Source organism: Aspergillus multicolor (genome assembly GCF_047715735.1).
Source record: "Aspergillus multicolor strain CBS 133.54 unplaced genomic scaffold BDW74scaffold_34, whole genome shotgun sequence".
NCBI classification, from domain to species: domain Eukaryota; kingdom Fungi; phylum Ascomycota; class Eurotiomycetes; order Eurotiales; family Aspergillaceae; genus Aspergillus; species Aspergillus multicolor.
Window position 1 is genome coordinate 74769 of NW_027395985.1, and position 13768 is coordinate 88536.

General features: G+C 51.2%; 6 protein-coding genes across 6 annotated transcripts; 2 read left to right on the top strand and 4 right to left on the bottom strand.

The window, feature by feature from the left end:
- Positions 1-2: 2 nt before the first annotated feature.
- Positions 3-2164, bottom strand: sur2 (sphingosine hydroxylase). The gene is made up of 2 exons (XM_073725682.1): positions 1056-2164; positions 3-1003 (listed from the first exon to the last, which is right to left on the bottom strand). Exons 1-2 carry the CDS (start codon positions 1744-1746, stop codon positions 399-401), a joined length of 1296 nt encoding a protein of 431 aa, XP_073579645.1. The 5' UTR covers positions 1747-2164; the 3' UTR covers positions 3-398.
- Positions 2165-2445: 281 nt separating this feature from the next.
- On the top strand, positions 2446-4003 carry BDW74DRAFT_160800 (translationally-controlled tumor protein). The gene is made up of 4 exons (XM_073725683.1): positions 2446-2776; positions 2923-3199; positions 3262-3421; positions 3479-4003. Exons 1-4 carry the CDS (start codon positions 2762-2764, stop codon positions 3561-3563), a joined length of 537 nt encoding a protein of 178 aa, XP_073579646.1. The 5' UTR covers positions 2446-2761; the 3' UTR covers positions 3564-4003.
- On the bottom strand, positions 4004-7875 carry BDW74DRAFT_160803 (putative C6 transcription factor). Its single transcript, XM_073725684.1, has 6 exons — positions 6997-7875; positions 6910-6949; positions 5834-6857; positions 5460-5785; positions 5334-5404; positions 4004-5285 (listed from the first exon to the last, which is right to left on the bottom strand). The coding sequence occupies exons 1-6, from the start codon at positions 7710-7712 to the stop codon at positions 4097-4099; spliced, it is 3366 nt and encodes a 1121-aa protein (XP_073579647.1). The 5' UTR covers positions 7713-7875; the 3' UTR covers positions 4004-4096.
- Positions 7876-8109: 234 nt separating this feature from the next.
- BDW74DRAFT_160805 (RNA-binding signal recognition particle subunit SEC65) lies at positions 8110-9426 on the bottom strand. The gene is made up of 2 exons (XM_073725685.1): positions 8745-9426; positions 8110-8663 (listed from the first exon to the last, which is right to left on the bottom strand). Exons 1-2 carry the CDS (start codon positions 9163-9165, stop codon positions 8290-8292), a joined length of 795 nt encoding a protein of 264 aa, XP_073579648.1. The 5' UTR covers positions 9166-9426; the 3' UTR covers positions 8110-8289.
- Positions 9427-9973: 547 nt separating this feature from the next.
- BDW74DRAFT_182251 (nucleic acid/nucleotide deaminase domain-containing protein) lies at positions 9974-11413 on the top strand (the record flags this gene model as incomplete). Its single annotated transcript, XM_073730217.1, has 2 exons — positions 9974-10339; positions 10952-11413. The coding sequence occupies 2 exons, from the start codon at positions 9974-9976 to the stop codon at positions 11411-11413; spliced, it is 828 nt and encodes a 275-aa protein (XP_073579649.1).
- Positions 11414-12655: 1242 nt separating this feature from the next.
- On the bottom strand, positions 12656-13544 carry BDW74DRAFT_182252 (uncharacterized protein; the record flags this gene model as incomplete). Its single annotated transcript, XM_073730218.1, has 3 exons — positions 12656-12673; positions 12823-13172; positions 13229-13544. The coding sequence occupies 3 exons, from the start codon at positions 13542-13544 to the stop codon at positions 12656-12658; spliced, it is 684 nt and encodes a 227-aa protein (XP_073579650.1).
- Positions 13545-13768: the final 224 nt, after the last annotated feature.

Here is a 13768-nt window from a genome sequence, read left to right on the forward strand (position 1 = left end):
AATATTAGTAATGCCATTTATACCATCGCATTAATTAGATTAGACCATTGAATTAAGAATGTCTTCATGACCACCAAATCCTAGAAAGAGGAATACACAAGATGAAGAAATGGATAGAATGGAATATTGTTCATGATTCTCATACCCACTTCCACCCAATTCCCACTAATTATAAATATTCCACAAGCAAAAAGATAATAATTACCTAGACATCATTGTACAAAGCATACTCTTGAAGCAGCTGTAACACCCGATTATTAATACAGATTATTCGGGGTAAACCCAAGAAGAGAACACCCAGAGTGCCGCGGAGACGACCTGCAGCTCCAAAACTGCAACGGTGGGGTCAAAAGAAGCGAAAATGCAGAGAAAAAGGAAAAGTGCGTCGTTGTCCGACATTAGAGGACACTGCTCGGCACACCGTGGTTAACGCCCTTAAGCGAATCGACACTCGGCGAGAAACTGGCAGTCTTCTTGCGCAACCGAGTTCGTGCATCCCGATCGATAGGCTCCTCGGGCGACACAATCGCAGCATCTCGGCTGGGCTGGGCACAATCCGATGTGCTGTTCTCCGCATCCGATGACTCTGCTTGCGCTGATCCATCGCCAAGCTTCTTCTCGGCAGCTTCCCGAGATCGTTCATAGCGGAGCTTGACCTCTCCCTTCCATTGAGTGTTGAAGAGGCGATCCCAGAACGTGAAGAATGGTTGAGAAAAGTTCGTCTTAATACCCCAGCTTTGGTGGTGAATATCATGGTAGGCCGCGTTGTTGGAAGTAGCGTGCTGAAGAGGATCCCATGGGAAAGCATAGCCACAGTGATCATCAACAGTTTTGATGGTCGAGAAGGTGAAAAACCACATGCTCTGTCGATGGGTCATGCCGGAAGTGAGGAAACCGATTCCAGCTCCAACCGTGTCGAGAAGAAGTCCCTCCACAGGGTGGTTGTAGAGAGCACCATAGGCGTAGGGAACGTAGAGGCGGTGGTGACGCGAGTGGAACTGGACTGAGGATCAATTAGTGAGGCGTCCCACGAGAAGTATAAACGCTGGACTTACCATAAAGCCAACGGTTCAGATGCATTGCACGGTGAAGGAAGTACTGCCATGTGTCCACGACACAGATACCCCAGGTAAACTGCAGCGCCGGGATGAAATACCAGTAGATGAATGACGCTAGAGATAATTCCCAACTGGTAAAAGCAGGCACCACTGTTTCGGCGCCACTTGCAGAGATAATTAGTTGGGTAACATCAGGGTAGCGCCCACCCGCAATCACTCCAGCAAGCATCTTGTGTCCGCTCTGAGCAAGGCTCGCAGCCATACCAGAGGCATCCAGTCCGAATACCGTCAGCAAGTAAGGGAAGCCTCTTTGTACAAAGCGTATCCGGCGCGCCCAAACAGCAACGTCATATTCTTCCCTGCCGGTATACTCCTCGCCGTCAAAGTATGCCATCATAAGGCCCGCAATCGTTTGGACCACCTGCTGTAGAACAACATCTCTCACAACATCCCATCGAGATGCGCGGTTTCTTGTCAGAACTTCGGCCGGAGTATGCAGACGGTATTGCGGGAATAGATCGTAAACATCGATGACATGGAAAAACATAGATACAGCCCAGTAGGCGACAACCGGCAGAATCAGGGCGAGGATATTGTCCGGAATACCATCAACGAGAGAGGGACGCGGAGAAAGGGTATAGGCCGGAAGAGGAGGGAGGCCAGAGACCATGGTTGTATTCGTAGCCATTGTGAGGAAGCCAGACAGGCGGCGTTGGGAGAGAGCGCAATCAAAAAGGTGTGGCAAATGATAGGTCCGGGCGCATCGATCTCGCAGGCTGTACGATAACTTTGAGGGGAACTGCGTCGATCGAAGCAACAGGAAAGAACTGTGTAGAGATGAAAGGACCGACAAGAAGAAGGCGGGCGTTGCGGTTCGAGGAAGGAGAGAAGGCGATTTATAGATTTGGAGTTGAAGGATCAGCGAAGCTGACAGTAATCGGAGGGCGGCCCACCGCAATCAGGGGACTGCGGATGCAAGCGGAGTTGGCGATGGAAGAAGGACAACGTCAATTAGGTCGACAATTGGTTTGTGGTAGAGCTCGAGACACCGAAGGAAGGTTGAATTGAGGAGGAAAAAGAAAATAAGAATGGCGTCGAAAGGAGCGTAGGGTTGGTTGAGGTTAAGAGGATCAAAAGGAACAGAAAAGTCAAGACCGACTGGGCGGCGCGATGGGTCACACCACTGGGGATCGCAGCCTACCGCATCTGATTAGGCCGATGCGTTCTGGGGCTGTAATATACCTGTATGATACGCTCCCAGTATCTGATAAGGCCGTACGGTACGGTCAGATCTCCTGATAGCAACGCCCTCAGCTGTAGTATAGCATGCCTCGTGTCTGCAAACAGCCACTGCTCACTCACATCAGACAACTCAGTAGGAGAACCCCTGAAATCTGCTATACACTGTACACACTCGTACAATCTCTGCTTTGGCCTCCATAGCCGTACTCCGAGGCCTCAAGTTTGTGCCTGAGTCCAGACCAACCCCAAAGCAGGCTAGTGCGATTTGCCCCCTCAAAGCAAAAAAAGACAGGAAAAAACCCCACCAAACCCGCTAAATAATAATCTTCATTTTCCCCCTCCCAGCCCATTCTCTTTCTTCTCCTCTCCAGCCTTGTGCCAATCCATCATCAATCCCTCTTTTTTCCCTCCTCTCTTCGTTTTCCCTTTCGTTGTAGGATCTTTATCCTCCGTTTTTCAAAATGATCATTTACAAGGTTCGTCCTGAGTGCTTTTCCTGCTCCTCGACTCTATACCCGTTACTACCCCACTCCGCTGCAACGTCGCAAAAAAACAAACACCACGATTTCGACCACAATCGCTTTGTCGATACCAGCCAAGCTAACATGCGATGCTACAATAGGATATCATCTCCGGTGACGAGGTTCTCTCCGACACCTACAACATCAAGACCGTCGACGGTGTCCTCTACGAGTGCGACTGCCGCAAGTACCTCAAGAAGACTAACGAGGACTTCGAGCTCGAGGGTGCCAACCCCTCCGCTGAGGGCGGTGATGATGAGGGTGGTGAGGGTGGTGAGGTTATGGTCCACGACATTGAGGACCAGTTCCGTCTCGTCTGGCTCAAGGTTGAAGACGGTGCCAAGCCCCCCAAGGATGCCTTCAAGGCTCACTTGAAGAGTACGCTTTGTTCATCTCGAAAATCTTATGGACAACCCCGCTAACAGTCCTCGCAACTATAGCCTACATGAAGAAGGTCCTCAAGACCCTCCAGGAGAAGGGTGCTCCTGAGGAGCACATCAACGAGTTCAAGAAGGGTGCCCCCGCTGCTGTCAACAAGATCCTCAAGAACTACGACAACTACGATGTCCTGATGGGCGAGTCCATGGACGGTGATGCTATGTATGTATTTTTTGATAATGGGGCGTGCTTAAAGTTCCTGGCTAACCTTCATTTTAGGCACGTCCTGATTGACTTCCGTGATGACGGTGTCACCCCCTACGCCACTCTCTGGAAGCACGGTCTTGAGGAGATGAAGGTTTAAGTTCTACGATTTATGAAGAATATTCCCAGCGAAGGGAACAAAAGGGAGACAATAATGCCAACCATGGCCCTTGTTATCCCATCCTCTATAATATCCTAAGCTCTTCCATATCGCATATTCTGGATCCTATTTGATCAGAGTCACGCCTCATGAATCCAATTTTGCCACGACCAACCCAATATTCATAGACGGGCCGAATTATCCTTAGATACCCTAGCGGCTTTTCAACGTATCATGTTCCGTATGTACCTTAGATCTCGCATAGAACATCGCTTGAACGTTAGAGCTTGAGGCTAGAATAGCTTGCCGACTGGTTCAACGACATGAAATCGCAGAAGTGACATGCATGATGCCAACTACAATGTTATGCCTTGTACTGGAAAATTGTCTGAACGTTTCGATTTCAATAAATAGTATCCGTATAATATAGGTATCTACCCAGAATAATCATGCATACCAACCGCTAAAAACAACCCACAATAAACCAATCCTAACTTACAGAGAGATAGCAGCCCTAAATACGTATTCTAAATTCAACACCACCCCGGACTCCGCATCCCAGTACTACCACCAGCGCCACCCATCCTCATCCCAGTCTTACTCCCATTCAAACTGCCAGCGCGACTGGCCCTGCCCGGGATCCCAAGATCACCGAACTCGAATCCCGTGACAGGATCAAGTTCCATCAGATCATCGGAGACGGGAAGGTGTTGCCCGAACACGGCGTCCCATTGGTCCCAGTCGAAGTTCAGGTTCGGGTCGATCATTGAGGGTGGTGTTGGGACGTTCATGGGGATCGGGATGTGTGTGGACGGGGAGAAGGCGTCGAGGAAGGGGATGCTTGGTTGCGGTTGCATTTGTGGCTGCGCTGGTAATGGTGCTGTTTCAGCTTGTGCTTGAGTATGTGTTTGTGTTGTCGGTGATGTAGGTAGAGGTGGTGGGTGAGGGAAGGGTAGAGCTGAAGGAGGTGTAGGAGCAGAAGGGGGAGGAAGGGGGGCCATGTTCATTGGCGGAATAGTGGTCGTGGACATTGGAACATCGGCAGGAGAAGGAGGAGACTGGGGAATGGGGGCAGGTGGGTGGAAGATTTGAGGATGTGGCATTGCCGCCGGCGTATGACTAGGGGCGACTGTCGACGGTACCTCGTAGCGTAATGAGCTGGGCCGTGTAGGAGCCGCGGTGCCAAGCGCCGTAGCGATACTCGGAAGGGCTTGGGAGCGCGTCATATTGTAGAACATTTTTGAAAAGTCCAGCAGTTGCTCCCGAGTATGTATCGGCTGCAAATACGCCGAGGAGCCGCCATAATGAGGGTTCGCCGCAAGGCACTCGTCCGGCATTCCTATGCCGGCTTGAATTTGTGCCTGTTCTGTCCAGAGTTTCTGGGGATCAAGGCCAGCCTTTTGCCATGCTTGCTGGCGTAGCCGGCGGATCATATCCCAGGCCTCGCGGCCACCGTCTTTCAAGGGTCGCTGAGTAGAGATGCCGTCCTCGCCTCCGACGACGCCTCCATCTGGACCAGTGAGCGAGAAGATCTTGTCTACAAATGCGCGGGACCTGGGGGCTTCTGGGCTGTACGGTCGCTCATATAGATCGATAAGCATGATCATGGTTGCGTGCATTGGCTGGTGATTCCCTGGCCAACTCCATTGGAAAGGTTGGAAGTCCGGGTCCGTGGCCAGGGAGACGAACTTCTCCATAAAGCCATGACAATGACGAATTGCACTACACTAGTTAGCCTACGAAAAAAAGTAATAGGTCTATAGCACGAACCTTTGTCTTGCAGCTGGCCAGATCCGACTCCTGGCGTTCTTGAGGAAAGGCTGGTATGCAACACAGAAGGCCTTTAATTACAGTATTAGCGATTAGTTCAATATGTACTTTGTAAGCCCTACTCACTTTATCGACATAAAGGCTAAGGACAATCCTGGCCCATTTGTGGAAAGAAACGAGGACTGGTGTGTGATATTGCTCGGTGCAGGTAGGAGCCACGTCGCCAGGAAGAGTCAGATCCACACTCAAGCCTTCTGTTGGAGAGCGTGAGAAGGACCAGGAACGGTTGGAGGCGCTCGAGGGAATATCACTCTGCTTAGGTTCAGGAATCCGCTCAACTATGGAGTTGAGTTGGGCCTGGAGATCAACGAGGATGGCCCTCAACTCTTCCATGTGTCGGCGCGTAACCGGCTTAGTTCCAAGTTGGATCTTCATTATTCGACGGACAGCACCTGGTAAGATCAGATCATGGTCAATCCGTAGTCAACAATAACACTTACGAGCCATCACATATTTGCCTCGCGCAGCTAGGTAATAAACATTGACCATTGAGGGACCGCCACAGACTGTCGGGTCATCAGGGTTATCTCGAGGCCTCAGGCCCGCTCGAACCTGCCTTTCATACTGCTCAGCTTCAGCAGTTCCTATAAGCGTGTCTTTGAATTCACTCGTGTCGCGCACGTCCCAGAAATTGTCATCTGGTACTAGCGTAGGAAGCCCACTAGACATGGAGACAACGCCGTCCATATGGACAATATGCCACCACATTCGTCGACGGCCTTCTGCCTCTGAGGCGGGGATTCCGAAATTTGCAGGATCTCGATGAAGGCCCATGGTTTGCGCAACTCTCATTGCAAGGCTTACAAATAGACTGCTTGTTAGCGGTTCTTCCTCTTTAGAGAGTATAGTTTGCGTGAGGAGATACGCAGCTAGCCCTTGCAGCGAAGGGCTGCGCAAGAACGAGGTCTTCGTTAGCCAGCGGGTGACTTGGTCGTTGTAAGCCTTCGAAAGAGCGGCACGCGAGGCACCATTGAACTCAGCCTTGATTGCCCTCAAGGAGATAGTAACTGATCCACCATACCAGATGGCGTACAGCAATGGGATGAATGACGGGTCCGGACAAGTCTCTCCAGAGTAACTGCTGGAATCGTACCAGTCCCAGAATGCGTTATAGTGGTTCAATACAGTCGGCGGATGAACCACAGGACTGATGGCTTGGATTCCGGACATAAAGCCTTTATATAAGATATGACTCTGTCGTTTTGTGGGCATATACTCAAGCGAATCTGGCTCGACAGCTCTATCCTTCACTGATGGAGATGCGTTAGACGGGAAGAGGATCGAATTCTGGATAACATCGCCGGTGGCTTGCTTATCACCAACAACAGTGCTAGAGTGGTCAACCGAGGGCATCCAATGACGCGTTGTCGCATTCTCCACGGTTTCTTCTATGTAAGGCTCGCCCCCACCTGGGCTCTCGTGCGAGTTCGTTTGATCCCGAAGAAATTGATTGAGCTCGTTGATCTACTAATGTTAGCTTATATCCGCCTGCAATCTAAGAATAGTAGATCGTTACCTCGTGAGAGATATAAGCCCAGAAAGTCGTGCCAACATATCTACAATGCATTAGACAAGTACGAAGATCCAGCACAATGAAACGCACCGTGATCTCCCATCCTCTAAGCTGAGATGTCCCAGATTCAAAGACCCCACCGGGTCTACCAGGTCCGTAGCATGGCCAGCCGGTATTGGGAATTCATCACCGCTTGATTCAGCTGCACGCCGCGGGCTACTAGTTCTGGAGCCCCCGTTGGGAGCTTGCGCTTCTTTCCTGGGTATATCCAAAGCAGCACCTTGCGGTGGAACCTGCTGCTCCCCAGGTATCACCGGCTGAGAGGTCTTGCTCAGCCTCTCGATCATTGACGTGAGTTTATCAAGTCGCGACTCGATAGACTTCTGCTCAGATGGTCCAGCCTGCCTCAAACGACCGTACATCGACTGCAGATCCTCAATGTCATCCTCGAGCTGCCTCGAGGCTTCTCTCCTGCGCTTCACGCCATGACCGTCTGTTTCGCGACTACGAGAGTCCCCATCTCGCTGCGGCTGCGATGCTGGATCGTAAACACACTCGGTCCCATTCTTCACGCAGTTCCCGCAGATAGGGTGGACTTTGTCGCATTTCACTTTGCGCCTCCGGCAGGTATGGCAGCTGTAGCTGGTGCGGTTGCGCGTGATTTGCCGACCGGGCGCCTTTTTACCAGCGAGCTTGGCTACTTTCGGCGCTGGCGATGCGGACTCGGCGGAGGGATCGTATGCGAAGCCGATTTTGATATCCGGGAGCCCTTTTGGGGAGGTGTCGGCGGTCGGACTGGGGTTCATGGTCCGTTCGTGATTGCAGTGGCGGGGGAGTTTGTACTCCGAGTCATTGATGCACCGAGGTGTCGGGGACCCCTCATGTAGAGCGGGGTGGCAGTGAGGACGTTAACTCATAGAAGGATCGACTAGACCAAAAGCGATAGCGCTCAATTTGCGTTTACCGAAGCATTCTAGACTTTAAAAAGTCGATGCAAGAAAGGGAAGAGGCGTCCGAGCGACTCCGACGATTAAGCTGGGAACTATGGAGAAGCCCGCATCAACGGTCGGCCTGCCCTCGGCCAATAGAATCCACCTCAGTTCATAAGCAGCACGAGGGTTCGCTCCGCTGACCGGCACCTCGTGGATGGCAGCCACAGAGCGACATCTCCTGGAGGACGCTACTCGAATCTTAAATGCCAAATTGACGGCGATTACGGCCAGCCATTGAATTTGCTTAGTCAAGATGGTATCAAGAGCATGCGGATATGCCTAAACAGAAGACCAGTAAATAACGCCTTTCGCCAATGCCCATGCCAATGCAAGCCCGACATATGTACTGTCGCGCAAGAGGCTCAAGGAAGCCCATAAGTATGCAGCCCGTCTATTTGCCCTTCTTCTTATCCTTCTTCTTCTTTTCGCTGCTGCCTCCCGATGGCTCTCCTCCCATGCCGCCCATTCCTCCCATCATGTTGGCCAGGTTCCCCATTCCGGGTATTTGCGGCATCCCGGGCATCTCTTGCATGTTCTGCATCTCAGCCATGGCGTCCTTCAAAGGATTATCGCTAACCCCACCACCACTGTATGCGGCGGAGTGGATAGGAAGAATCTTGCCGATCTTCCAACCGCGAGGCGCAGGGGGCGCATCTGGTAGCTTCTCGGGCATGGGAAGTCCTCGAATGCGTAAACGGTAGGGCGATTGATCGTTTGTGGGGTGGGCTTTGAGGTACTGCGCGACGAGGATGTAGAGGTGATGCTCTGCGCACGGTTAGCATAGGCCATGTGGACAGGGTACCTGACTTGAGACGAGGGCGGAGTTGTGGAATGAGCTGGACATACTATTCTTTATTTGCGAGTTCATCGGCCCTCCATTCTCATCCTTCAATTGCACGCGCACTCGCCCGGGGTTGGCCCAGTCCTTGGGATGTAATTTCTCCGGTTCAAACCCAACTCGCAGTCCCAGCATCTGTACAGCGTCGACGATGTCTCTCGCGAGTGGGTTCTCCACAGCGAGCTCTGTTCCGACTTTTCGGCCCTCCGCGCGGGTTCGCGACTTGTCAAAGTAAACGGGATACAGGCATTGGTAGGATTTCGGGATTTCACGTTGAGGTTCGGGCGCAGGTCTGATAGGCATAGACTGGGAGGGAATCGAGGCTCCAGAGAGAATGGATTCATTGTTGGGGCGGCTAGGGACCAAAGAGGGAGCAACCTCCTCTGGGTCCGAGTCGTACACTTCTTCAACTTGAGCGTGGCGTGACATGGCTATCTCGTAGGCCGATGTTTGGTAGGCCGGCAATTTTAAGGAGATCGGAGTAGGTCGAGTCAACTTATGTTGCTGCTCATGAAACCGGGACTCGAATGAATCAGTTGTCCGGTGAATAGTGGTGGTGTTGAGGTGTCCTGGTGAAGTGCCAGCTTAGTTTGTGTGGAGTGTAAAGTTATGTACATTGCTTATATAAGGTTTCTTGTGCATGACGTTCATCAGTCATGGACTGCAACTATCACAAAACCAAACTTGTTCCACAAGTTACAACAATGCTCTCCTATCTCACAATAATACTTGGAGATAATAAAGCTCTTGCCTTACCATGAGGATACCAGCTCACAAAGAGAAGAGGTCTCTGCTCTTTTCACTTACCACCGGCCAACCGCGAAGGCCCAGCTGACCGAGGGTTAATGTTTACCATTTCGTTAAGCTTGAATCTACCACAGTTCATTGTCTACTTCTTGCTTCTTGATGGCTAGAAAAGCCCCAGGTGCGTAGTTCAGGCGAGCTCAAAGCTCAAGGATTCGAACCATGACCATGGACGCCAACCAAATCCCTGTTCTTATTCCAGGTGTACATGCAAGTGTGTGTTGTTCTATCCTCCCATTTCCATCATATTCCATCTCGCTTCACCCAACAGAAGATCTTATAGACAGATGAACGCCCTAGGTACTGAGACGAGTCTCCTTTTCCAGCATGGAGAATTACCCTCAGCTCCCGAGGACAATAACCTTACCCAAGTGTTACCTTGGACCCAGACGCAGACAGAAGCTTCATACTTCCTTTCAGTGAGACAGCAGCAATGTCAAACCAATCGCATCTACAAATGGCCGAGGCTCCAGTGGCCCTTAAAGCCATGCTGTTTGGTTCCGAAAATCTGAAAGACGAGGAAACCAGATTATACGAGTACTTGAATCTCCTCCATTGCCTCGACGAATTCCAGGGAAAAGATCGAGTTGACCATGAAGATAAGAAGGCCGGCGTCAAGCGACATACCGCGAAAGAGATGCGTCGGTCGTTCCTCGACGGAGTCGCTTATCTCTGCGATGTCGATCCAAAAGGCGGCACTGTCACGGCTGGGGCTTTGCGAAAGTACTACCCGAAACGACGCAGTCAAGACGTCAAGGCTGTTTTGTATCTTGCTGCAAATGAACCGATAATCAATAATGTTCGTGTTTTTGTGGCGAGGATGTTGCGGAGTTTGAAGTCAATTACGCCAGATAACCGTGCCGAAAAAGAAAAAGAAATCATAAAAGAGGCCCTTGGGATAGGACATTCGAGGGTAAAATACTACCAAAGTAAGGTTCTATCTTACCTTGGGAGGTGTGATGCTCAACTTCGGCGGCTTTATAAAAGCAAGTACAAAGTCTCAAGGTCACTGCGGATCCGTTTGCGCTAACGCCTCTAAGATCACGGTATACTTACGTGGCTTCAAAGTATCAGAGGTGAGAATGATTGGTACAGGCTAACTTCGCTCTGTTACGATGCGCGTGGGGGGTATCTCGATGACCTGAAAAGAAAGTCGGCGAATAACATAGATATGGCGGAGTTAGCCCACTACATCGGGCGACTGGGAGCACATCGATATGCAGTTTCGACCATCATCACTGCCTACCTGAGCGTCCCAATTCTGCAGAGAACATTCAACACAGAATACCTACCCGCTTTTGCCACGAAACCTATCACGCTGCCCGTGGACTCGCTCGATTTCCAGAGACTTTGCCAGAAAATCTCTTAGAGCCCTGACCTCCGCCATTCGGGCCGATATATACATCATCAGTTGCATGATAAGAATTTCCTTTCAGGCTTCGCCTTGCCGGAACGTCTTGAGCGGAACAAGACAATCGTCACACGCGTTCATGCAGAGCTACAGATAGTCGACTATTTCAGCCGCAAGAAGCTTGAATCCGTGGACGACGATAAGTACGTAGGGTGCAGCAAGCCGGCATGTTACTTCTGCTACCTGTGGATCAAGTATCATCGTGGCGGCTTCGTGATCGCCGCCGCCCACAAGAAGATAATACTAGGATGTCGCGGTCCGGGCGTCGATGTGACTGAGGATCCTAATGGGAATGGGGCCAATATTCGAAAGGGTCTTTACGAGCTGTTGACTAGGGAGGTCGTCCGGGATATCGAGGAGCAGGTTCGCAGCGAGGGCGTTACAAGCGCGCCTCGCCACCTTTCCAGTAACGGGTCCAGCCGGGCTCTTAGCATCATGACCAGACCTCCAATGCTGAGTTGATCAAACAGTGCAATAGTTCAGCGAGGGCGACGTGCACAATGTTGGAAATGACTTCGTTTTTGGCGTGCTTCATTATGACTCTTTATATTTTTATATACAAATTGCTATAACCGCACAAGCCTAACAGCAGTACGCTTTGGCTCTCAAACTCTTCTTGGGAAAGACCAGTACCCCAGAATCATTTACTAAGCACGAAGTAGAATAGTTCCCCAGGCGTAAGCCCTAGCTGCGCTCCGAATCCTCAGGCACCCCCTGCTGCCTACAAAACCAGGCCAACATTTGTATAGCCCTAACTAACGCCACATGACCTTCTACCACGATCGCCACTTAACGCAGCACCGTCGGTAAAAAGAGATGAAAGATGCACAGCCCCATGGCCAATGTCGACTTTCATCTCGAGACCCCGTTAAGATCGCTATGTCGCCTCGGTTCGCTTGTCAAGAAGCATCTAGACCCCGGCCATGGCCATACGCCGGCGATAATGCCTCGCACGGAGCCATCTGTGAGTCATCGGTCAGAGTCATTCTCGGCCTTGGTGATTCAAATAGCCGGTCTTGGATCATACTGGTGCTTCATCCGAGGTCGAGGTCGAATTCAACTTTCCTTGATCCTACCATACAAGATCATGTCTCGAGCACCTGCATGCTTAGTAGCACGGCGCTCTTCGAATCAAGGACTTGAGAGCATCGCATTGAACCTCTACCTTGGCACCGGACAAATACTGCCTATTTAGGCACCACGTGTCACTTATTAGACGGTCCGGGGGAGTGAAGTGGTTGGTTGTATCGTACCACGTTGGCAAGGACACGTCCGGCGTCGGTGACTCAAGGCAACCAACTACGAAGGAAAACAGCCCAAGGCTTGCCTGCTTGGTATCACATGATAGACTAGTGAGTGCGATCGAGTCACCAGGAGTTTCTAAGTTATTTTTTTCCTTGATTTGATGACTTGCTGTACAACATTGTTGGGTGGTGTGGCTTGGTATCTGACTAGGCACCTAGGGCAGGCAGTTAGGTGGACGCTTCCTGCTCGTGGAACCGAGGATGGGGTATTGAGGGTAGCCAAAAGACCATGATCTCCTAGTTGATCTCTAACAGCTTCGTACATATTCCGTTGTTAATTCGAAAGTAAAAGGCGTTGCCTGATGCAGGTCATAGAAATCATAGGACAGATGAACTACAAAGAGCTTTACAGCCCTCAAAGTTGAGACCAGTATATCGGCTAGGGAAGGAGTTGCATGCATTAGTACTGCTGATAGCTCTGCAAGCACAGTTACTGTAATTAAGGCTTGTCCTGGCCAGCCAAAACATCGATCTCGGTGGCCCGCGACACAGCATTATCCCAGATAAGCAGTCAGCCAGAGGTACAATACCGCAAGGTACCATAGATAGCAAGGAATCATAGCATACAAGCACAGACCCAGGCATCAAAGCCGACCCAAAGCGCATGAAGCCCGCGCCAGCTCCGCACCAAATCCTCGGCGCCGTGCCGTTGACAATCTCATGCACAACCTTCCTGCTATACGCTTCCAGGTCCTCGCGTAGGTTCCCATCCCCGCCTTGGGCACGGCTTGCAATAGTTTCTTCCATAGGGTTGTACAAAGAGTCCTCGGGAAGCTGAAAATCGCCGAAATACGTCTGCCCCATCGTTTGCATGGCGCCGGTGACGACGGACAGCACGCGCACATGGAAGGGCGCGAGCTCGAGCCGAAGCGTTTCGGCGATGATTTCAAGGGACCGCTTGGAGGCGGAGTAGGTGCCTAGTTTGGTCAACATGTCAGTTGGTAGTCTTTCTTTTGTTCGCATAGAAGCATACCCATGTGGGGAACGTTGAGGTGTCCCGCAATTGACGTGATGAAGGCAACGGTGCCGTGGGCCCGGATAAGTAGGGGCGCAAAGGCCTGCGTCAGGGCGAGAGGGCCCCAGACATTGGTTTCGTAGAGCTTCTTCGTGGTCTCCAGGTCCTCGTCGAGGATCGGCATGAAGTGGTTGCGGCCTGCGTTATTGACGAGGTAGTCGAGCTTGCCGCCGGTGTGTAGAGAGACAGCCTCAACAGCAGCAGCTAAATGGTCCTTATTGCAGACATCCAGAGTCAGCAACGTCACATCTGGAAGATCGCGAAGCTTGGACATTTTCTCGACATTGCGTGCGGTCGCAAAGACGTAGTAATCCTGCTGCTGGAAAGTTAGGGCTAGGTCAGAGCCGATGCCATCGTCGCTGCAGCCGGTAATGAAGACGGCCTCTCTGGATATTATTTGGATTTTCTGTTGATTGAGGTGGCTGAAGGGTCAAGCAACACAGCCGGAGGTAAGCCCTTTGTTTACATGGTCACGTTCCTGCGTAGGGTTACAATTAG